Source organism: Electrophorus electricus, chromosome 4, assembly GCF_041902795.1.
Source record: "Electrophorus electricus isolate QZ-2024a chromosome 4, ASM4190279v1, whole genome shotgun sequence".
In the NCBI taxonomy this organism is placed as follows: domain Eukaryota; kingdom Metazoa; phylum Chordata; class Actinopteri; order Gymnotiformes; family Gymnotidae; genus Electrophorus; species Electrophorus electricus.
In genome coordinates, this window is record NC_137500.1 from 9,104,017 (window position 1) to 9,125,789 (window position 21,773).

The 21,773-nt window shown below is 38.5% G+C and overlaps 2 protein-coding genes across 7 annotated transcripts; one reads left to right on the forward strand and one right to left on the reverse strand.

Moving 5' to 3' along the window:
* Positions 1 to 76: 76 nt before the first annotated feature.
* Positions 77 to 4,130, reverse strand: LOC113571850 (galectin-2-like). 3 transcript variants are annotated; one of them, XM_027001028.2, is made up of 4 exons: positions 3,993 to 4,130; positions 1,620 to 1,699; positions 726 to 900; positions 77 to 504 (listed from the first exon to the last, which is right to left on the reverse strand). In XM_027001028.2, exons 1-4 carry the CDS (start codon positions 3,993 to 3,995, stop codon positions 358 to 360), a joined length of 405 nt encoding a protein of 134 aa, XP_026856829.1. In that variant the 5' UTR covers positions 3,996 to 4,130; the 3' UTR covers positions 77 to 357. The 3 variants fall into 3 exon arrangements, with proteins under 3 accessions (XP_026856829.1, XP_026856830.1, XP_026856831.1); XM_027001029.2 differs by lacking the exon at positions 3,993 to 4,130 and adding an exon at positions 3,914 to 3,942; XM_027001030.3 differs by lacking the exon at positions 3,993 to 4,130 and adding an exon at positions 1,850 to 2,819.
* Positions 3,075 to 21,687, forward strand: adam10b (ADAM metallopeptidase domain 10b). 4 transcript variants are annotated; one of them, XM_081712226.1, is made up of 16 exons: positions 3,075 to 3,261; positions 5,961 to 6,111; positions 7,326 to 7,444; positions 7,588 to 7,746; positions 7,845 to 7,945; positions 13,979 to 14,158; positions 14,292 to 14,384; positions 14,464 to 14,647; positions 14,906 to 15,069; positions 15,396 to 15,579; positions 16,063 to 16,213; positions 16,461 to 16,644; positions 16,959 to 17,067; positions 17,237 to 17,457; positions 17,740 to 17,866; positions 18,193 to 21,687. In XM_081712226.1, the coding sequence occupies exons 1-16, from the start codon at positions 3,195 to 3,197 to the stop codon at positions 18,420 to 18,422; spliced, it is 2,424 nt and encodes an 807-aa protein (XP_081568352.1). In that variant the 5' UTR covers positions 3,075 to 3,194; the 3' UTR covers positions 18,423 to 21,687. The 4 variants fall into 4 exon arrangements, with proteins under 4 accessions (XP_081568352.1, XP_081568353.1, XP_081568354.1 ...); XM_081712227.1 differs by having other exon boundaries at positions 14,000 to 14,158; XM_081712229.1 differs by lacking the exon at positions 3,075 to 3,261 and adding an exon at positions 4,675 to 4,795.
* Positions 21,688 to 21,773: the final 86 nt, after the last annotated feature.

Below are 21,773 nucleotides of genomic sequence, written 5' to 3' on the forward strand. Positions count from 1 at the left end.
GCTCTTCATGGCCGTGATGCACGTCGACTTTTTTTAACGTTCACATTAAACTAAAACAAGCTACAATCATGGAAAATGTTTTTATTATCTTTCAATGACAATTATAGGAACACTAAAACATTTAACATACTTGTAGGTAAATTACACTACACTTTTAGGTAATACTTTCAGGTAACATTTATTCTATATTCAAATGGAATAGTTTGTTGCCAACACTTTCCATAACCATCCAGGAACACAACAGTTATTACATACTTTGCCCAGCAGAGGGGCTGCCTAGCTTGAGAGAGTTTTCAATTTGTGACAACTATTACCAGATTTTTGGTTTGGCTATTGCAAAGCCTTAAAATATTATTCTTAGTATATCTTGAAAGAGGTGAGACTGATGTCACCCTTCACACGAATATAACTGATGACCTCCACCTCCTGTCGGTTGGGAAACTCCACCATCTGTCCATCAGGGAGCTTCACCTCAAACTGTTTTCCTGTATGCTTCACAAGAACCTGTGAAGGGAATAGCACGTTTTAAGCCCGATTCCATTTCAGAACCAATTTCCAGTACAATATTCCGGATTCATGCAATGCAATTTGACTGATTCATTACAGATAATTATCAAAATTTAATAAAAGCATGCCCTCAACAATTGCCTTCATTTATGCATATACCAAAATGCAAACTTGTGAAAGGGAACAAACATTTTGTTTAGATGTGGTTTCCATCTTACCTTAAACTTGGAGCCTGGCTGGAAAGCACTGAGGCTGTCTCGTTGCTCCTGGTCCCAGATACCATCACACAGCGAGTTACAAACCAGTAGCGGAGCATTGATATCACCGTCATGAAAACGAGGGTTGAAGTGAAGGGCCAGTTCACTGGAACTGGATCCAAGATCAATTTGGAATCTTCAGATGGGAGAAAATGTTGAGTTATATGATTAGATGAAAATTAGTTGACTGTCGACTAGTCATAAACTATATAGTTTAAGAAAAAGTACACCTCCCCAAAAAATGTATTACATCAATAATTAAAGGCAACTAGTTAGGTTGGAAAATTACTTCATTTGCTGAATATCAGGATATATTAGTATGTTATATTAAAGGGAATATTAAAATTAATATTATGTTTCATCCTGGGGAAAATAAATAAAACCACCACACACACACAACAAAACAGGTTTCATGGTACTGGTAATTTGTAATTACCTTGATGTAGATTGTAATAATTACAATTTCTTCAGTGCTGATAATTTTTAAATAATTGGATCATTTGCATGACCAAAACAATGAACTGTATTGCCAGAACGTGTCATTTTCCTTTACTTAGCTTTATGAAAACTAAAATAGTTCAAAGCTCAATACATAGGCCATGTGTATTCAACTCAGAACCTTGAGTCTACAATCTGGTCCAGATTTTGTAATATCTAGTAGTTAATTTAGGTCATCAAACATAAATATTCTAAGGTCCATCATGCCCCTAAAGTTAATCTTGTACACCATGGATTTAAAAAAGTGGCCAATCAGTTATGCGCACTATTTAGATTAACAGTCAGTTGTTATAAAATCCAGAGCTCAAAATTAACTTAGGGGTCTAGATTTATTAACACTATTTAGTCGTAGCTTACCTTTTAGCATCAACATGAATTTTCCCTTGGACTTTCAGCTGATCTCCAGTCTTGAGCAGAACATTTTTGAGTTCAGCCTCCTGAAAACAAAGTAATGAGAATATGAAGAGAATACAACTTTTACATAAATTATGACATTTATTTGGAAAGATTATACACCACCTAGCACAACTAATCAATGAGGATATACAGAAGGAAAAGATAACTTTATATATTTGAGCAATTACTACCATCTCTTGATCATCTGTTGGCAGGTCAGTGTAAATGAGCAGAATCTCTTCAACACATCCACAACAATCATTCCTTTAAATAGTACATTCTTGAGACAGGTGATGTCAGAACTCAGACCTTGTTAACATTGAATGCATACCAATTGATTTAATCATTCTGCTTTCATCAATGCACTCAGTTAATCGGATTTGACTCACAAATGTCAGTCTAAACCATTTTACACCAAGTGTTTAGTCTATCCTAGTCCCATTTTGATCATGGTTCTGTGATTTCAACAGAGGTTTTATCGATACTACTGTTCACAGTGAATGCTCCCTAGGACAAGAAAACAACTCGATTTTAAAATGAACACACTATAGTGGCAAGTCTCAACAATCTTTTTGCACGAGATTGAACGTATTGAATGGACACAGCTGGCGCGTCATAGCTAGCTAGTCATAGCTAGATAGATCACTAGCTGACAAGTAGACTTGTTAATGGCGAACTGATTCAAGCTCGTTAGCTACAGCATATGTGAAAATGTGTAGGGAATATAAGGAAACACGAAATGGCTTTGGAACAAACTTAATGGCAAAGAATCCCCTTTGTTGTCCTATCATATATGCCAGTTTACAATTCTCAGCAGGAACGACTATCTAATGTAACTGCTGGTGCCTCCCAGGTGACCCCAGTCCTGTATCAAGTTACATAGACGCCTACGAAGTCAAAAAAAAAAGAGAAAAAGAAAACGTTCAATCTCGTGCAAAAAGATTTGTTGAGACTCGCCACCGTAGTGTTTCATACACTGAATTCGTACTTTGCTGATTGCCAAAGTTGCAAGTACAGTGAAGGCAATGTAAATCATTTGCACAGTCATCCTAGTGAAAACATGGCATGATTACATAGTGTCTGGTACTATTTCAGGTACTATTACGTTTGTGTTTTGTTTTTACTGGACCATTAATTTGTCATAGTAATGCAAACATTTTTATCATGCAAAATCTTACATAATATTGCACAATAAATCTTAACATATTGTCAGAAGTTATTTTCCAGACTCCTGAATAGAACAGACAAGACAGCTGGTAATTGCCATATAAGGTACTATTGCGGATCGCTAAAATGGTTAAGAAGTCCTGTTAGGATCGTTAGATTCGAAATTAAGCATCGTTTCTTTAAAATATAACACAATATTCTAAATTATTACTTTGAACGAAATAATTGGCACGATATGTTGTCTAGTGGCATTCTGCGTCTGTCGTCACGACGTTAAACCAGAGCACGTCTATGAAAGAAAGCTGTAAACACAGGGCGTCTGCGCCTTAACTAGGACAATAAAGCGTTTTCTTTATCAATGCACTAGCAATGAACTTAACCGTTATGGTCGTGATAAAACTGTTTTTCTTTCTGTGCGTCTCGAAATGCACACCAGGTAAGTGCTAACAATGTCTTGTTCGAGAACAAATGTTTTTGCGCGAGATTGAACGGATTGAATGGACACAGCTGGCGCGAGCCATAGCTAGCTAACAAGGCTAGCAAGTAGAGTTGTTAATGGCGAACTGATTTAAGATCGTTAGCCACAGCAAACGTGAAGATGTGTAGGGAATATAAGGAAACGCGAAAGACCATACTGTGTTCGGATTTAATTTGGTACGAGATAGCCGCCGGTTAGATAGCAAGTGAGTGAGTCTCTGGCTCACTGACAAGCTTAGCTAGGTGAGCTAGCTAGCTAGCTGCCTTACTTAGCCGCATTAGCTAATAAAACAGTTTTCTTACATTATCCAAAAATGGGTACAGAACAGTCATCCAAGGAAGGACAATTGAGTGACAAGATAGCTGTAAACATCTCATCAGAGCTCTAACTAGTATTTGCTTTATGCATAACGATACGAATGTTTTTATTCTGTAGTAGCACATAGCATACAAATACACGTAGCTCTAACATTTGCAGTCAAAACGATTTGATTTGTTAGGCAGTCTGTATTGCTGAGCTAACGTTAGCTCACTAGCTATCTCGCAAGTCGATTGAAAAACGTCACTCTTTGGGTGAAAATATAATTAAATGTTAATCTTGTGCTCACGACCATTTCGCATTGTCCTTAGTTGTACGGCGACCGTTTAGTCTGCGTTAACTAGTTAACGCTAGATAGCGAGCTAACTTACCATTGCAGTGCTAGCTATATTTGCAATAGGTTAGCTAACCTAGCTAATGCTAGCTACTTTATTGTTTCTATCTCGGATATCAACTGAAAGCTGAACAATGTGTTCTGCTAACAAATCTGCTCTGTCATTTCATTGTCGTTTTACATCGAGTATGTACCTCTTCCAGTATGTAACTTACAATGTTGTTTAGTTTAAAATGTAATTTCAAGTGAAATTGAACACGGCTAGCTGGCGATGATATGACTTGCCAGGGACTTAATTTAGCACACGGTATTATAATTAAAACAATGAATAATTTCTTCCTGTGTACAAAGTTGCGCAGGCCAATATTGTGATTATGGTTAACAATATATTGTGTAACACTGTAGTGAAGTAATTAATAATTGTTTGCATATTCTTAGTATTTAAATGTTCGGATACCCGTGATGTGTAGCCCTCTCTTAGGTTGCAGTTAAAAGCTTCTTAACTGATAGGATTAGTTTCACTTTTTGGCTCTAATATGAGCACATTTTTCATGTGGAGATGGCATAACAATTTGCGTAGTAAGTATAAGCACATACTGTGAATTGCACATTTTTGTTGCAAAAATGTTTGATGGGAACAGCAGTGAGAAAAAATGGACTAATGCTTGATTGTTCCCAGTAATAATGTCCCTAGCCAATTTCAGACACCGTATCCAGAATCAAAACTTAACAGTTAACACCAGCTGTCTTGTGCATTCACTCTGGATGCGGATGTGCACCTGCACAGCTACAAAAGCGATTGTCCAGGTGCATTTCTACCCTAAATCTGGGAAGAATATGGTAAATATTTAAATGGTATATTTGAATGAGTGTTTACATACACACCAAAGGTCCAATATTAATCAGTATGTTAGTTTAATAACATAAATTTGTGTAAAATTGTCATGGTTAGACTGAGGTTTTAGTTAACCTAAGATTGGCATCATTAAACCAAGGTCCAGTCCAATGTTGGATAAGCAGTTCAAGAAGGATTTGGACATATGAACACATGGATAGCTGTGCTGGCTCTGGTCGCAGTTAGTGACTAAATGTGAATGATAAACCTGGTAACTCACCATATAAATGAGAACTTCGTATAGATAGTATAATCAAGCAGTGAAGATGAGGAGTAGCTCAGTTCAGTTTGTTCTGTCTGATTGCATTTTATGGTTTACTGAATGTTGGTTACCTTATCTAACTAGTAGTAATTTTGAAATGTTTAGTTTCCAGTTTGCTGGAGACATCTGATCTGTAAAGCATGCTGAAGCAGCCACAGTAATTTCACTTAAACTCAGTGAATTAGCAGCCACATCTGGCTCCAAGTTTGGTTCTGTACCAAGTCAAAAGCTAACTAAAAAAATATCTACAAACAAAACTGTAAAAGAAAAATGCATCTGCCTTTCATCTCAATTAATTGGTGCAGTATAGGTGGAATAAAAGATGATGATTAACATGGGGAAAATATTGGCTGATATTATCCATGGTACACTATATGATTTTAGACTTTAAATATTAAAGATCTGTCTGCATCATTTTGACCAAAATATTTACATTTATTGGCTTATGTGAATGCTGTGATTCATCAAAACACCCACAGAACACTCATCTGGAACATTTGAGATGCTCATAGTGCACAATAAAACATCATGTGATTTGCTAAAAGTAGCTAATTTGCATATTGCAACTTCTCTAATACTAATATTGCAAAGGCCAGTGTTGTGGTAATGGCTAACAAACATCTTATGTAGCGCTAGATGACAGTTAACTATAGCACTGGAATGCACACGTATAAAGAATGTCTACCCTGAAGGGAGCCTCAAATATTCTAATGACAATACTTGGCCACCAAACTCTTAGCAGGAAGGTTCCCTTGCCGATGTTCCTTGTTAACTCTGTACCGTGGTATTTAGAGTTCATTTATGTGTTGAATGCTTACACTATCCTTCTGTTATGGTCTTTTACACAGGTTACTATGGCAACCATTTGAATAAATATATCCGCCACTATGAAGGTCTGTCCTATGACACAGATCTGGTGCACAACAAGCATCAGAAAGTCAAGCGAGCAGTCTCCCACGAAGACCAGTTCCTTCACCTTGACTTCCATGCTCATGGAAGGTCAGAATCCTTTCTGTATTCCACATTAAAAAAATCTAACTGAATATACATTATGCTGAGTCTTGGACTAAATGTTAGTGGTGATTTACGAATGAAAAATCCTTTTTTGTCTGGTTTTAGTGCTAACCATGGACATGGGGAAACTAGCACTTTGAGTACTGTAGTAGGCTTACATTTTCTTCCCAGTCCAGATTTCTTGGCAAAAAATGGTATGCAAATAGACAAGAAAAGGGGGGGAAAAAAAAAAAGTAAATGGCATTCTCTCCCACTACAGATCTCCTTTGATAAATGTGAAATTCTACAGTGGCATTCTGGCATAAATGAGAGAAAAAAAGATTTTCTCAATACACTGGTTTTGTACTTCAAGACCATGAAGAATTGCAGAATCTTGAATTGTTCTCCAAGCATTTTAATGTCTTTTCAGGATGCAGTAGTTTGTTTTTACTAAGCACTCTATTGCTGATTCAGACGTTCCTTTAGTGTCTTATTATGAATCCTTGCCTCATGCCTTCTATTTGTAGTTACATTCCCAACACAGTCTCATGCTACTGTTTTTCAAATTTTTCAACAAGTAAAAAGAACATGGTGCTTAAACAATTTCTAAAGCACTTTGCCAAACATCATGGGAAAACTACCTGGTAGGTTGTGGTATGCTCCAGCCCTCCTTTTGGAACCAGAATCAGTTGTGTGCTGCAGTTCTCTGAGGACAACTGAGCAGAAGAAAGGGAGAGTGTAGCATGCACACAGACAAGCAAACGCACCCACCAGCTGTCTCTTAAAAACAAGACTGCACTGGTTGATCTCCAGCAGCAGTTTTTGATTCGAGATAACAGAAGCCAGGTTGCTGTAGTGAACTCTGATCTGTGTTTTGGTGGCAGTACTACAGGGACAGTTAGCTAATTCATTTCAGCTTCAGTGTGACGGTTATCTCTCTCACACACACACACACACACACACACACACACTTGCAGATGCATTCCCTGCTCCCTAAACACATATTTCTCATTTACTCTTTCAAAGCTCACTTATCTGATTGACCAAATTGCTGTAACAGAGAGCTCATCTGATTACATTTTGTGGTTTTGTAATATGCTTATCAAACAAAGCTTTGTATATCTGATGTGGTGTTCTTGGATTTTTTTTAAATATAAATTTTAAATGAAGAGTTGATGCTTACATTTTCTTTAATGTGTCTCTTGGGAATTTAAATGCAGACATTTTAACCTGCGGATGAAGAGGGACACACAACTCTTTGCTGAAGACTTTAAGCTTGATGTGTCTGGAGAAGAAACTGACTATGACACCTCTCATATCTACACTGGGGAGCTCTATGGTGAGAAGATATCTTTAAACGACCAGTTTCAGTTTTGTAATATCTGTGGTGGAGTAAATGAGGAGAGACTTTGGAATGACTGCTAATAGTTCCCAGAATGGTTAGATTTCCTCTCAGGTCTATTGATCACCTCCATCCTATAGGTGAGCAGGGAAGTATGAGTCATGGCTCTGTTGTTGATGGTAAGTTTGAGGGCTTTATTAAGACGCACCGGGGGACTTTTTATGTGGAGCCTGCTGAGAGATACTTGGAGGGCAAAAATGTGCCATTCCACTCCGTCATCTACCACGAAGATGATATCCGTGAGTGTGTTCATCTTTGGTTTTATGCTTAAAAATTAGGTGAATCTTAATTGATGTGCAATATGTAGTATATACTCATCTCTTGACTTGTCACTTAGACTACCCTCATAAGTATGGGCCTGAGGGGGGCTGTGCAGACCATGCAGTGTTCGAGAAAATGAAGAAATATCAGGCTTCTGCTGTTGAGGAGTCAGCCAAGGTCAGTCATACAGTCATATCTCTCAGTGCTTCACACAATACAAGTCAATAGCTCTAATGCTTTTCTGAGACATCCCATTTTCACTGTGTTCTGTGGATTAGAACAGTCTGTTCAGTTCAATTTTTCATTCATGTTTGAAACATTCACATATTTCAGTATAGAGCAAAGGGAACCAAAACGTCTGAGAGCCTTCCTTTTTCTGCCATGTAGAAACCCAGAACTAATACTGTATTTGCTAGTTATTAGGGTTCAAGCACACTGGAACCCTATTGTAATTGCTGGAATTTTTCTTATACTTTCTCAGCTACAACGCAACATGTAGCAAATACTGTAAGGCCTAGAAACACCAAACTTGGCAGGACGATGCAGCAGGTGTAAAATGACTCAGCCAATAAAGGGACCAAACAAAAAGCCTCAAGGGCCATTAAGCTCTGCCCACTTAGATTTTTTGCTGATTTGTATATGTGAAACCTAACTTTTCAAACTAGTCCTAGGTTTTTCAGCCAATTTTCACTGAACTGGTGTCAGTCAATTTAGAAGAATGTGAAGCTAAATATTTATTTTTATTTAATTTATTTATTTTTTGCATGAATGTCTGGCTGTGATGTGAATCAACAGCTAGGAGGCAGAGCTTTATTTACTTCAACAGCTAAATGCTTTCATAAATCTGCATGAAACTTGATATGCTGATAGGGCAGGTGATTCTGAGGTCACATATCCATGCAATGTTGTTCAGTAGGGGGTTCAATCAACGACTGGTCACGTAAAGCCAAAACGTGATATGCAGAATCAGGCAGTCAACGTCTATCAGTGATTTATGTCATGGCTAAAAAAAAAAAACGCTTCTATCAGCCAATTAATTGTCATCGCACATTTAATCAGATTAACATTGGCCAATCAACCAAATAGTGTAGGTTTATAGTACAAAAGGGAAATGTCTTTATTCATATTTAGGACTGTGAAAATATATGTATAAACTTGAATTTTACAATTAATTGACCACCAACATTAAAACACCTATCAACAAAACTCAGTGGCAAGCCTTAGTTCCTCTGGTATCTCCCCAGCTTAAGTTTGAGCAAACCAAACGTAATGTCTTATTAGAATCCGAACCACTGTGCACTCTAGGCAACAGTAAATAAAGTAATGTCTTTGATAATGATGCTTGCTTTATGCATAACTGTCAATTTTGTAGAGGAAATGACTTCAAACAGCTTTTGTAACAGACATGCCAAATCGTGCTTGAACCTGGTATCGACGTTTGCAGCTATATTCTTCAATACTGTTCAAATATCAGAAAACGCCCTTAAATTAATTTCTAGTTCTCCCCCTCCCCTTAAAATTCCCATTACCTACATTTTTTTTTTTTCTCTTAGTGTAAGGGAAAGAAACATTTAACATTTTAATAACCTAGTTTACTTTTTTCAAGGATGGCTTTGTTCATTTGACCTACTATTTCTGCATAATTTAGGAGCTGTTTGTTCTTTACATTACATTAGCAACTTTTTTTGACACAATCATAAAACTAGGCCACAAACAAAAAAATCTAAATGTATAGATTTATAGTGCAAAATTGTGCAATGGGACATTTTTTTGGCTATGAAATATAATTAGCAACCACAGTGGTTGGGCCTCATATGCTTCCCTTTTCAACTATAGTCTGCATATTAATAATAATAATAATATTATTACACTATTCTTATACTTTGTCAGTTGATTGACTGTTAAGAAACGTAGAGGCTAGCACTCTGCGTCAGTGCTTATGGCCTGTGTAGCTGCTTCCAGCTTATGTTGGTCTCTTTTCATTTGTAAATGGATTTGTGAATTCTGTTTTTGCAGACATGTACAAATAATATAACTGAAGCATAAAATGTGCTGGCAATTTTTATATTCTCCTCCCATTTCTACTAACACTGCTTTGTCAGCTGCAACCTAAAGCAACTGCCTACTATATGAGATTGTTGAGACAAGAAAGACTTGATTTTCTACCAAACAGCAATTATACTTTTCTTTATTTTGGCTTCATGGTTCTCATCCACTGGCCTCACCTGTTGGCCTTGGCCATCCATTCACATGTTCAATGTTATCCACTTTCTTTTTTCTTATAACCAAGAATCTGTGACAAGACTATATCTTTAAGTGTTATGTCTGATCAAAAATTCAGTGTAAACATTTCCACAAAAAGTTGTCTAGAATATCTCAAAATGTATCAAAAAGGAGCAATGACTTTTAAAATGAAATTTATTCATTACTGTACATAAGTAATACCAATTTGGAGTGATATCACCCAGTGTGAAGGGATTAGATGCTTCATCACCTCGATCTAACTCTGGTGCATGACAAGCAGGTCAGTGGACTCCCCTTAGTAACTGGTGTGGTAATGCACCGACCTGGCTGAGGAAGTGCCTGCTGTGTAACGCTTAATCTGGCTGAAACTCTTCAATGACCGACAACTGAGATTAGCAGTGCTTTAGCCAGTTAGCCTGCCTATGTTCTGTCACAAAGGTGGAGTGATGCCTCTATTCCTCACTAAAGGTGGAGTGTGGAGCCTCTGGTTCATCGTGAAGCATATAATGGTTCAGCACATAATACCTCTGCTTCGATCTCGCCACCTTCACGAAGTTTGTATTAGTTTTGGTGGCTTATGCACAATTTGCAGCTCATTGTCCTCATAAGAGGCCATGCATCACACTTGTTATTCTGCTGTGGTAAGGATGAGAGCTTGTCAATGTTTGTAGATGAAGCGCCACTCCATGGTCACTTCCAGAAGCTGGCATCCACCTCTTTGGGCTGGTATCCACTTCGGTGGCAGTCTCCATCCTCTCCCACCTCCATGGGTTCTGTGACGTACTCTCCTTCTTCAAACTCCATGGGTTCTCCCTTATACGTTCCAGTCATGAACTGTGGTTCAGAGACGTAAAGCCTTTTTAATTGTACCTGTAGTCCAAAAATGTGACTACGGTAATTTTTGTTTCTCCGAGTCATGTTTGTTGATTTAAATATATCCTCTCATCCTTTGCTGATTTTTGTTATGCTGATTGTTGTCCCTTTTTGTACTCTCAGTGCCATTGTGATTGAGGCTGGTGATGTATTAATGGTGACGGGACTTGACCTGCCAGCCTTCTGATTACTAGTCGAGTACCTTAACCGCTGGGCTACCACTGCCCTTAATGATGTATTTTTGTAAAAGCCCTAATATTATTCATTCAAAATAATCTTTGGCTCAGTCAAAAATAATTACAGTTCTACAATCCAAGACATCTGATGCAGGTCCATATAGTTCAATGCAGTCTTAATGTAGTTTATTACTTTTTGTCATACAGCACATTGAGTTCAGAACCACTGCAGCTACATAGTAGATAGTTGCACCCCAAAACAACTACCTACTATTTGTTTGGTTATTTATTTATCTGTGATTTATTTTTTGTTAGGTTTCATGCACGTAGTGTTTGGAACCCTATTGTAATTGCTGAAATTTTTTTGTCTTTATTACATTTTTTTTTCTCCGCTAAAACACAATGTGAAGCATAGGCCGTAAGGCCCAGAAACACCAAACTTGGCAGGAAGGTGCCGAAGGCATGAAATGACCCGGGCAAGTAAAGGGACCTTTACTAGCCTGAAGGTAGTGCTATAGCACACTTTTATGTTGTTGTGATTTTTCTCACACCGTAAGGTGTAGACAAAATTATACTTTCATTGCATTCCTTGGATCAATCCAACAGACCAATAATATATGGCCATTAAGCGTCATCCACTTAGATTTTTTTTTTTTTGCTAATTAGCATAAAATGTTAAGACCATGATGTTAGGCAGACCTATTGATTTTGGCGCAAGTATGTGAATTGTATGGTGCTATAAATGCTAGAAAATTATATCTCCGCATAGCAACATGAGCTCAAGCTGAAACTCTGCGTGATGCATCCTTTAGCTATCCTATAAAGGTCAATTAAGGATTAGATGATGGGTCAAAAATTGATTGTTACTGGCCAATCAGCTTTTAGAAGGCATTTGGCAGGCTTACCATTGACCAATCACAATAAAACCTGATATGCTGTGGATACGTAAGGACTCTGAGTCTGCAGATTTTCAAATCATTTGGCTGCTAGTATAACTCCTACATATTTTCACTTAGGAACATAAACTTAGATTCCTTTCAGTACTCCTAGCAACTTTGCAACTAGATGTCCTTTTCAAAAATGCATAGTTTTTTTGTGTGTTCACTAATTGTGCAAAAATAGCACTTTTCTAACAAGTCCTAGGAATTTGATCCAGTCATGTCAAAATGTGGTACTACAATAAGCTCTCTAGGTAAAGAATGATCAAAAAACATTTGAAACTTTGACTCCAGGGTGGTCACTTTCACCAATCATTGCGGCCTTGCTATATATGACCTACATTGCTATAACTCATAAACCATATAAGTGATCATCTCCTACTTTGAAGCCCTTTCATAGACTAAGCTTCTTCTGAGGTCTGCCCCGTTTGGTCCAAATTGATTGTTTTGGGACACTACAGCGCACAGACCCTTCTAAAATCTTTAAAACTCACGCCTTCATGATATGCACACTACAGATGATTCTATGATTCAGATCTACAAGCTGAATAACTTTGCCATTACAAAATTCAAGAAAAATGGTACTGCCTGTCCAGAAATTTAGCCTTCAAATTCACAAAAATATCTTATTTCCTCATCATAATATCAGTATGGTAGTGCTTTGGCTCTATCTACTGGACATCCACTGGAACTGACCTGAAAAGTAGTGCTTAAATAAATTACAACTCCAATTTGGCATCAAACACTATATAACTGAAAAACTAAGTGTGTGAAATATTACTCTGCAGTGCCGTCAGCTTTTCAATTAAGTCATGCAGCTTTTACCATTTTATATTGTGGATAACAATAAGTGATAAGTCAAGCAGATTTGCAAACAAGTCATGGGGGAAAAACTGTATTTTGTTTCTAAGTATTATTTGTTTCAAAATTTGTGACTTGCACTTCACACAATACATTGTTTATTTGTGATCAGTTAAGTACATATTCTTTCAAGGCTTTTCATCAAATTCCTTTTCAATTTGGAGCCTTTAACATAGACTACACAGGGTAGTGTCTCTTGGGTCCAAATGCATCAGAAAGTAATGTGCATACATAATTGTCTCAGGTTTGGGAATTAAAAGACCATGGTACTGATATGTCCCTAAAAACAAAGAATTCATCAACAGAATTTATTGCTTTCACAGCACACTACTTGAAAGTATAAACACTCCCAGTTATTCTTGTTTGCTGGATGTTTACTAATTTTAAATACATTTAAGTGTTTACAGACCTTTCACAATTTGTTCATCTTAAAACTGAATCTAGCAGAGACCCTCACAACAAGCGCCTTTTAAAAATAACTTTTAAACTTGCTGCACAGAAGTCAGCAACAGTGAGTCAAATCAATTTAAAACTTTATGCAAGTTTGACTACACTCTTATGAAGCTTTTCAGTTTTGCTCTGATTGGCCTGCACAAGGCATTGCAGTGCAATATCAGCTTTTTAACCTTTAAAAATCATGCAGCTTTTGGTGTTTGCAAGGTGGACACAAAGCTAAATAAGATGGACTATCTCATAAGTTTGGGGAATTAAAAGACCATGCTACTGTCATGTCACTAAAAACAAAAAGTGATCTGATATTCTTAAACAGCAGTTACAGACTAATGCTCTGCCAAATCCAGTGAAGCTTTATACTTTTTTTTTAATGCTAAAATTATAATTTATCAAACATTACGAGAGTTAGAAACGAAAACAAACATGTTTTTTATGCCTGTTAAGTAATTAGACCAGTGCTCACAATCAATAGTTCTACTAATTGTTATAACTTTTTAAAATGGGTGAAAAATGATTTTCAGAACCCTATATAGGTACAGATTCCGATCCAAATTCAAGTCTTTGCGGAAACTGTTAAAATAGTCCTGTGTTTCTGTAAATTTACATTGAAATAGGGCAACATGCTCATGTAAAGTGTTTATCAAAACATTTTTTTATTTGTGTAGTTTAATTTGTTCGTTTTGCAGATCGCAGATGTGGTGTCAGAGAAGGGGTCCTTGGATGACAATGTGTTGCATAGGAAAAAGAGAATGACTCAGGTGGAAAAGAACACATGTCAACTCTTTATTCAGACAGACCACCTTTTTTACAAATACTACAAGACCAGAGAGGCTGTCATTGCTCAGGTAATAGGACTAATGCAGCTCAGGTCTCTGTAGTGTAATAATTGTGCTCATGTCGGTTTCATTTTTAAGCCATGGGTATTAGTTGTTGCTTGTTAATTAGACTCCTAGTTTGACTTTGACTTTTTTTCCTTAGATCTCCAGCCATGTTAAGGCGATTGATGCGATCTACCAGGGTACAGATTTTCTCGGCATCCGCAACATTAGCTTCATGGTGAAGAGGATTAGGGTGAGTTTGGTGCAGTTTGTCATTGTTCCTCAAACAAGTGTTTTTCTACATTATGGATAAACTGTCTGCTTCTTCTTAGATCAATGAGACGAATAATGACAAGGACCGGTCCAACCCATTTCGTTTTGCTAACATTGGGGTGGAGAAATTTCTGGAACTGAACTCTGAGCAGAACCACGATGATTACTGCCTAGCCTATGTCTTCACTGACAGAGACTTTGATGATGGTGTGCTGGGCCTGGCCTGGGTGGGAGCACCTTCAGGTACACACCAGCTTCTCCCAATGTTTGTTTGTTTTTGTTTTTTTTGGGGGGGGGGGTTAAACCAAGGTTTCAGTGATTGCTAAAAACTAGAAGACATTTTGATTTGATTCTGGTCTTAAAACACTATGGCAGAAACCTAAATGCCAGTGTTTCTGGTTTTGACTGTGTGGTTTGAGCTTCCACTGAATATGGAACTGATTCAGTCAGTGGTTTTGTGTACTCTGAAGTGTTCTGAGGGTGGTAGTTATGTGTTCTCAGGGAGTTCTGGTGGTATCTGCGAAAAAAGTAAGCTGTATTCTGATGGGAAGAGGAAGTCCTTGAACACTGGGATTATAACTGTGCAGAATTACGCCTCCCACGTGCCTCCAAAAGTCTCACACATCACCTTCGCCCATGAAGTGGGACACAACTTTGGGTCTCCAGTAAGTTTAAACTAACTGAATCAACATTTGCACAGTATGTAACCAAATTGTTCAAAAGTATGTTTTAATTTTTCATTATTTTACTCTGGTACTGATGGCAGTGTAATATACTCCTGCACTTCTTTAATGTAATAATTCTTATAGAAATGTTGCACTTAAGTTAAAATGGACACACAAGAATAGCTGTTTGGAGGTCAATGTGTGTGCTTAACTATGCAAAATCAAGCTTTTTTCTCCACACATTAAAATAACAATAATAAAAACGTAATAAAAATAACAGTCATGAACACATACTGCCATAATATTTGTCCCTTCCTGCCTGTTAGCATGACTCGGGCTCTGAGTGCACTCCTGGCGAATCAAAGAGCCAGGACAAGAAGGAGAAGGGTAACTACATCATGTACGCTAGAGCCACATCAGGAGACAAGCTCAACAACAACAAGTTCTCTGTGTGCAGCATTCGCAACATCAGCCTAGTGCTGGAGAAAAAGAGGGGGAACTGCTTTGTGGGTAGGTCCCTCTCATGGGTCCCTGTCTTTGGGAAATGCAATGCTGATTCCAGCCTATGCTTCATCCTTATCTGATAATGCAAGAAAAAGGCAGTAGATTGCATGTCATTTTGAACATGGACCAGGCTCAGCATAACCATAGTGAATGACACATTATGAGATCAAGATTTTTTCAGAAGAGCGCTCCTATTTACAATAGAATGGGGATTGTATGGTGTTCTCAGCTGTCTTCTGCAGTAAGAGCAATGAAGGATCACAGCTTTTCGGCAGGATGATTGATGCTGTTGCAAAGCACAAATTTATGATGCATTGACAAACCTTCAGTAACTCCCCCAAGAGCTTAACAGCCAGGCTTATCTTGTTGCTTAAACACATCGCTCAAAAAGAGCTGCCTTTGTGGAGCAAATGAATGCATCTATTCTCTGTCTCTGTGTGTGTGCGCATGCTTGCACATGAATATATGTGCATGCATGCATTACAACAGAGTCTGGGCAGCCGATCTGTGGTAATGGCCTGGTAGAGCCAGGAGAGGAGTGTGACTGTGGCTACAATGACCAGTGTAATGACCAGTGCTGCTATGATGCTAACCAGCCAGACAACAAGAAGTGCAAACTCAAACCTAACAAAGTGTGCAGGTGCATTCTCGTATTTCTACACATGCTACAGTGTTCGCGCCAATACTCACTCAAAAGTGATTTATATTGCTTGTATAGTGTTTATCATTTTTATCATTGTATGTCTTTGGATGCATTTTTTAGATGTCAAAAATAGAGAATATAGAAACAGAAGAAGGCTTATAAAATGGTTAGTGTTCTGTAGACTGTGCCAAATGACTCATATGTGCTCTGCCCTCCAATGCTCCACCTACCCGGCCATCATCAGTCCCAGCCAGGGTCCGTGCTGTACAGCTGTATGTACGTACAAGAGCAGTAATGAGAAGTGTCGGGAGGAGTCAGAGTGCGCCCACCCTGGCATGTGCAATGGAGCTTCAGCCCAGTGCCCCACATCAGAGCCCAAAGCCAACTTCACTGCCTGCAATGGAGAAACCCAAGTCTGCCTTAACGGGGTAAGGTACTTAATGATAGGATATGCTGTGGTTTTTGGGAGTTGGCACTCCGTACAATGAGGAAACTAAACTATAAGGGACCATTTCTGAGACATGAGTTAAGAATAGTCTTAGACTAAATTGTAATGTTGGTGGTGATTCAGCACTGAAAGTAATATTTTAGCCTGGGGTTAAGACTAATTTTGGTCTAGTAAATCGGCTCTTAATAAAAAAAAGTATAAAAGTAGCTTCTAAATGAATACCTCCTTTGTCTTGGTCTCCTTTTGTGCCCTCCCTTTCTTTGGCCCCTCCCTCCCTCTCTCCCTCTCTCTCAGGGCTGTTCGGGCTCTATCTGTGAGAAGTATGGCCTGGAGGTGTGCACCTGTGCTAGTGTGGATGGGAAGGATGAGACAGAACTCTGCCATGTCTGCTGCATGGAGAAGAGTCAGTGCTCGCGATCAACTGCCTTCCTTTACACTGTCCTTGTATCTGCAGTCTGCCTGCTCTGTTTTATCCTTGTTCTATTAGATGCATTTCTTCTCCTTTTTTGTAAAACCGTGTTGCAGTAGTCAGGATTATGGGAATTGCTGGATGTCCTTTCTTCCCTCCGCAGTGAACCCAAGCACATGCAGCAGTACAGGCTCGGAGCGCCTGGCCCGCTTCTTTAATAAGAAGGTGACCACGCTGCAGGCAGGCTCTCCCTGCAACGACTTTAAGGGCTACTGTGACGTGTTCATGAAGTGCAGGTTGGTGGATGCTGATGGACCCCTGGCCAGACTGAAGAAAGCCATCTTCAACCCAGAGCTTTATGAGAACATTGCAGAGTGGATAGTGGCAAGTGTCCTTACTTTGATCTCAAATGCCATTCTCCTGCTGTGTCTATACTTCTTAAAAATGGTCAGAATTGGTGGTGTTGTACACCATGCAGTTGTAGTGTCCTTTTTTTAATTTATTTTATTATTATTTTATTGCTTTTCTCTGCTAATGGTATTAGTGTTAACTTTTGAATTTGAATAACGAATGCTGGCAGTGTTTGTGATGGCAGCATTAATATGCCTTTTGAGTTTTTTCTTTTTTTTCCCCTGTGCCTTGGGATTTGTTCCTTTATATCCACAGGCTCATTGGTGGGCAGTGTTGCTGATGGGTATTGCTTTGATCATGCTCATGGCTGGATTCATCAAGATTTGCAGTGTGCACACACCTAGTAGTAACCCCAAACTCCCCCCACCAAAACCTTTGCCAGGTAATATAGCCTAAGCTCCAGTAATTACCTTTTTACAATATCTCTGTATAGGTTCTGTCTCTCATGCAACGTTTTCCAGGATCATTTGCAGTCAGTGTTTAATTAAAAGCTGACCATGTTGAAAGTGTTGGAAATTCCCCCAGTCAATCTGGGAAAGGTGGCTCCATATGCATCAATGAACTTGGAATAGTCTTCCTTTTGTCCATTTACTTTTATTCATTAGGATATGTAGATAGCAAAATGATCATGGAGCACCATTTCTACTCCTTGTATTAGTCCAGCACAGCTGTCAATATAAGGTGTACATTGCCCTCGTTCTTCCTCAGGCACTCTGAAGAGGAGGCGAGCTCAACATGCTGCTCAGCAGCAGCAGCAGCAGCAGCAGCAGCAGCACCATCACCATCACAACCAGAACCAGCACCCTCATGGCCACGCCCATCAAAACCAGCACCCTCACGGCCATGCACATCAAAACCAACGGCAGCGGCAGGCCCAGCCCCCCCGCCACCACCGCCAGCCTCGAGAGAACTATCAGATGGGCCAGATGAGGCGCTGAGACCCCACCCCACATCCTCAGAGAGCCCTTGGCAAATCCACACCATCACTACCACTACCCTCCCAGTGCCTGCCTACAGTGGGATAACGGTCACTTAAGTTTTCACTACTTCACAGCCAGAATTCTAGTTTCAGCCCCACTGGAATACACACATTGTTTTCCAGTTGTAAAGAATTCTGAAATTCTTTACCATTTGCCATTCTAGAACTCCAGTTTGGTTTGATCTGGATTTGTTCCTTCTGGCTGTAGAACAAGGCTTTACTCCAAAGAATCCAACTGGACCAGCACATGGAACCATCAATACACTCCCTGTATTACACTACACCAACCAGTTTTTAACAGCTGTACATTACAGCCACAAACTCCAACAGTATGCTACCATAAGAGCAAGTCCTTATAAAGCAGCTTTTGTCAGTAGTCATACACTAAACAGGAATCGTTTACAATAATATGTCCAGCTCTCCGTAGAGGAAATCTGGACTGGTCCATTATGCTTCCAGTTTACCATCTTTCTACTGAGCCACTAGAATGCAGTGAAGGACATCTCTGCTGCGTTCAGCAGGACCGAGTTCAAACTGCATGGACATCTTGGGCTGTTCTCCTACAAATATCCGAAGGGGAATGCAAAATTAAAAAAAAACAAACAAACAAAAAAAAAACCTTTGCCAGTCACCCTTGAAAAAATAGCAATGAACAGACAATGACCACAACAAAAAAGAGACTTTCAGTCTTGAAATCGTCTTACATTAGTGTTTTTCATTCCCTACGTGTGCCTAGGTTTAAGGGACCAGGCATAGATACAGCATCAACTGTAATTTCAGTAGGGTTTTTCTTTGTTTTAAACAGTTAAAATAGTCTTGCATTGTTTTATGATAAAAAGTATCTGTTTAATCAATGCCAGGATGTGGGATATTTGCAACACAATTCAGATTCTTTTGTTTTGCAGTCAAGCAAAGGATCAAGCCTGATGTCTCCTCCATGCAGCAGCGGCCTACTGCATCGCTGTACAGTTACAATGCTATAGAGAACAAATTGTATTATATGTGGGAACGAAAAAGTATTTCTTCTATTATGAAAAGAAATAAGTTGTAGTTTTAATCAACATTCTCAGGACTTGGACACAAATGAAGGGACTGCACATGAGCAAAGATGTAGGGATGCTTGAGTCAGGGAGAGTAGAAATTATACAAATTAAGGTGGCATCTCGGTGGATCTGGTGGTGGTTGGTTGGTGTTTTGTTTTGTTTGTTTGAGAGGTCCACATAGCCAGCACAAAACCCAATTATCCTCAGATTTTCAACATTTTCATACTTTTTCTGTTGAACCACTAACACTTCAAGAGCATTGTCACTTCACCGACTTATTGCAAACATCCAGACAGTATAGCTATTCAGACATGCATGCTGAGAATGCGCATTAGTCCATCGACGTTAAATGTGTACATCTTAACATATATGAATGAGATTTGATTTAAAGTTTACATTTTAAGGTCTGTACCATTTTCATTCCTTTGGAATAGTTTGTGTACTTAGAAGCTCTTACTTTTTGCTTATGCCTGCTGTTTAAAAAGCTCTTCAAATCCCTGTGGATTAACCTGTGTCTGTCATGGACCTCTTGCAGTTCTTAGTACATCAGAGTTCGCAGCTTCTCTAAATATCAACCTTATCAGTTTCCTCTGATGTGAAAATTTTCTGTGGTGACACAGTGGTTGATTTGAGCTATTATCTAATCTGTTTTACCCATTACCTAACACCTGCTAAGTGAACCACAAAGGTCAAAAGGGTTTTAGAGCCACTTTATTACCTTGAGCATTTAATTTATTCAGTCTGGTCAAATCTGCTAAAATGTAATCTAAGCAGACATGGCATAGATTTTTGTTTAAAAAATTGTTTTTTAGTTTTTGTAAATGCTTCATGGAAATGGGTCATTTGTGCTGTACTTTACTACAGGTTGTACAGATCAAACGAGGGCCTTTTATGCGAGTCAGTTGATCATTTTGTTTAGACCCTTTGAGTAGACTCGTCAAATTGGAGTTTACAGTAGCCTTAATCATTCAATGAAATTGAATGACTAGGTTATATAATGCTATCTCAATGGTGAGTTGAGGTTTGGTTACATTATGCTATCTAGATGAGTTGTCCTTTTAGTCATTAGCCCCATAAAATGCCTGATACTGTACCACTACGTTTACATCAATCCAACCACTGCCATGTCCATGAAGGCTTACCGTGTTTCTGAAGCCATGCCGTACAGTGGATGGACGGGTGGACAGGAGTCTCAGGCATTCCAGAGTCTGGTAGCAGGGATGGCACTGTTTGACCTCAGGGCTGTCATCTCTCTTTCAGATTGAGAGATTCTCATCTAAACTAAAGTTTCCAATTCTGTTGGAAACAAGGATTCCAATATGGTCATTTCCAAATTAACTTGCTTCCATAGCTAAGGGTTTCATAGGTATGCAGAGATCCAGACATGCAGATGGGCTCAGTTGTCTTTTTTTTATTTCAAATGCATTAAGAACAACATGAAATGACTGGACTCCATTGTATGAGAACCACTGATGAGAGATCCCAGTCTCAAAGGGTCATGGAGCAGCAAAGATGCTATCATGAACACTGCTCTACTGACATAGCTGTAAACTTCCTCTATTGTAAAGTATGTACAGTTCCTGAAGCGTAATTTTAAATTTGAAGATGAATATGAGATTTTGATACTTGTATGTCTGTTTTTCCCGTTTACTTTTGAGAATTCAAATGTGACCATAGTGACATTTTTCTCTTTTTTCACATTCATCAGAGTAGACTTTGTGCTCATAGTTGGCTATCTTTTCTTTACAGCAGACAATGATAAAATATTTCAGTGCAATGAAGTGCATAGGTCTTTAATTCAGTTTTTCATTAGGTTCCCTTGTGGTGTGCGATGGTTCGAGGAGGCATATCATCTCCCTGTATCTGATATTTCTTCTTTCCCCCTTCCCTTTTTTTTTTTTTCCTTTTTAAATTTTGTGTAGTCTTGGTGAAATCTTTATAGAAAAAAAAGTGCACTGAAAAATGTCTGAATCGAGTCAACATGTAGGTGATTTATAGGCGGAAAGATCACAAAACTTAGAAAAAAAAATACTACTGTCTGTTAATGTTAACTGTGTTTTATACAGTACCTAAATTTTTGTTCACTTTGAACATTTTTACTTAACATTTCAAAACGTATTGTGCAAAGAGATGTAATTTTTGGAGTACTTGAAATGCATTAATAAAAAGGCTGAATGGAAATGCCATTGTGATTCCTTTTCATGCGTTTTAACCACCATCTTTCACCTTTTTTTTGCCATCAGCTCATCTTTTTTTTTTTTTTTTTT

Coding starts and splice junctions, on each gene's coding strand:
- adam10b (XM_081712226.1), top strand. CDS start 3,195: ATGAACTTAACCGTTATGGTCGTGATAAAACTGTTTTTCTTTCTGTGC. Junction 15,070..15,395: donor GACACAACTTTGGGTCTCCA/GTAAGTTTAAAC, acceptor CCTGCCTGTTAG/CATGACTCGGGCTCTGAGTG. Junction 17,458..17,739: donor ACATTGCAGAGTGGATAGTG/GCAAGTGTCCTT, acceptor TTATATCCACAG/GCTCATTGGTGGGCAGTGTT.
- LOC113571850 (XM_027001028.2), bottom strand. Junction 901..1,619: donor ATTCATGTTGATGCTAAAAG/GTAAGCTACGAC, acceptor TCCCATCTGAAG/ATTCCAAATTGATCTTGGAT. Junction 505..725: donor AGCCAGGCTCCAAGTTTAAG/GTAAGATGGAAA, acceptor TTCCCTTCACAG/GTTCTTGTGAAGCATACAGG.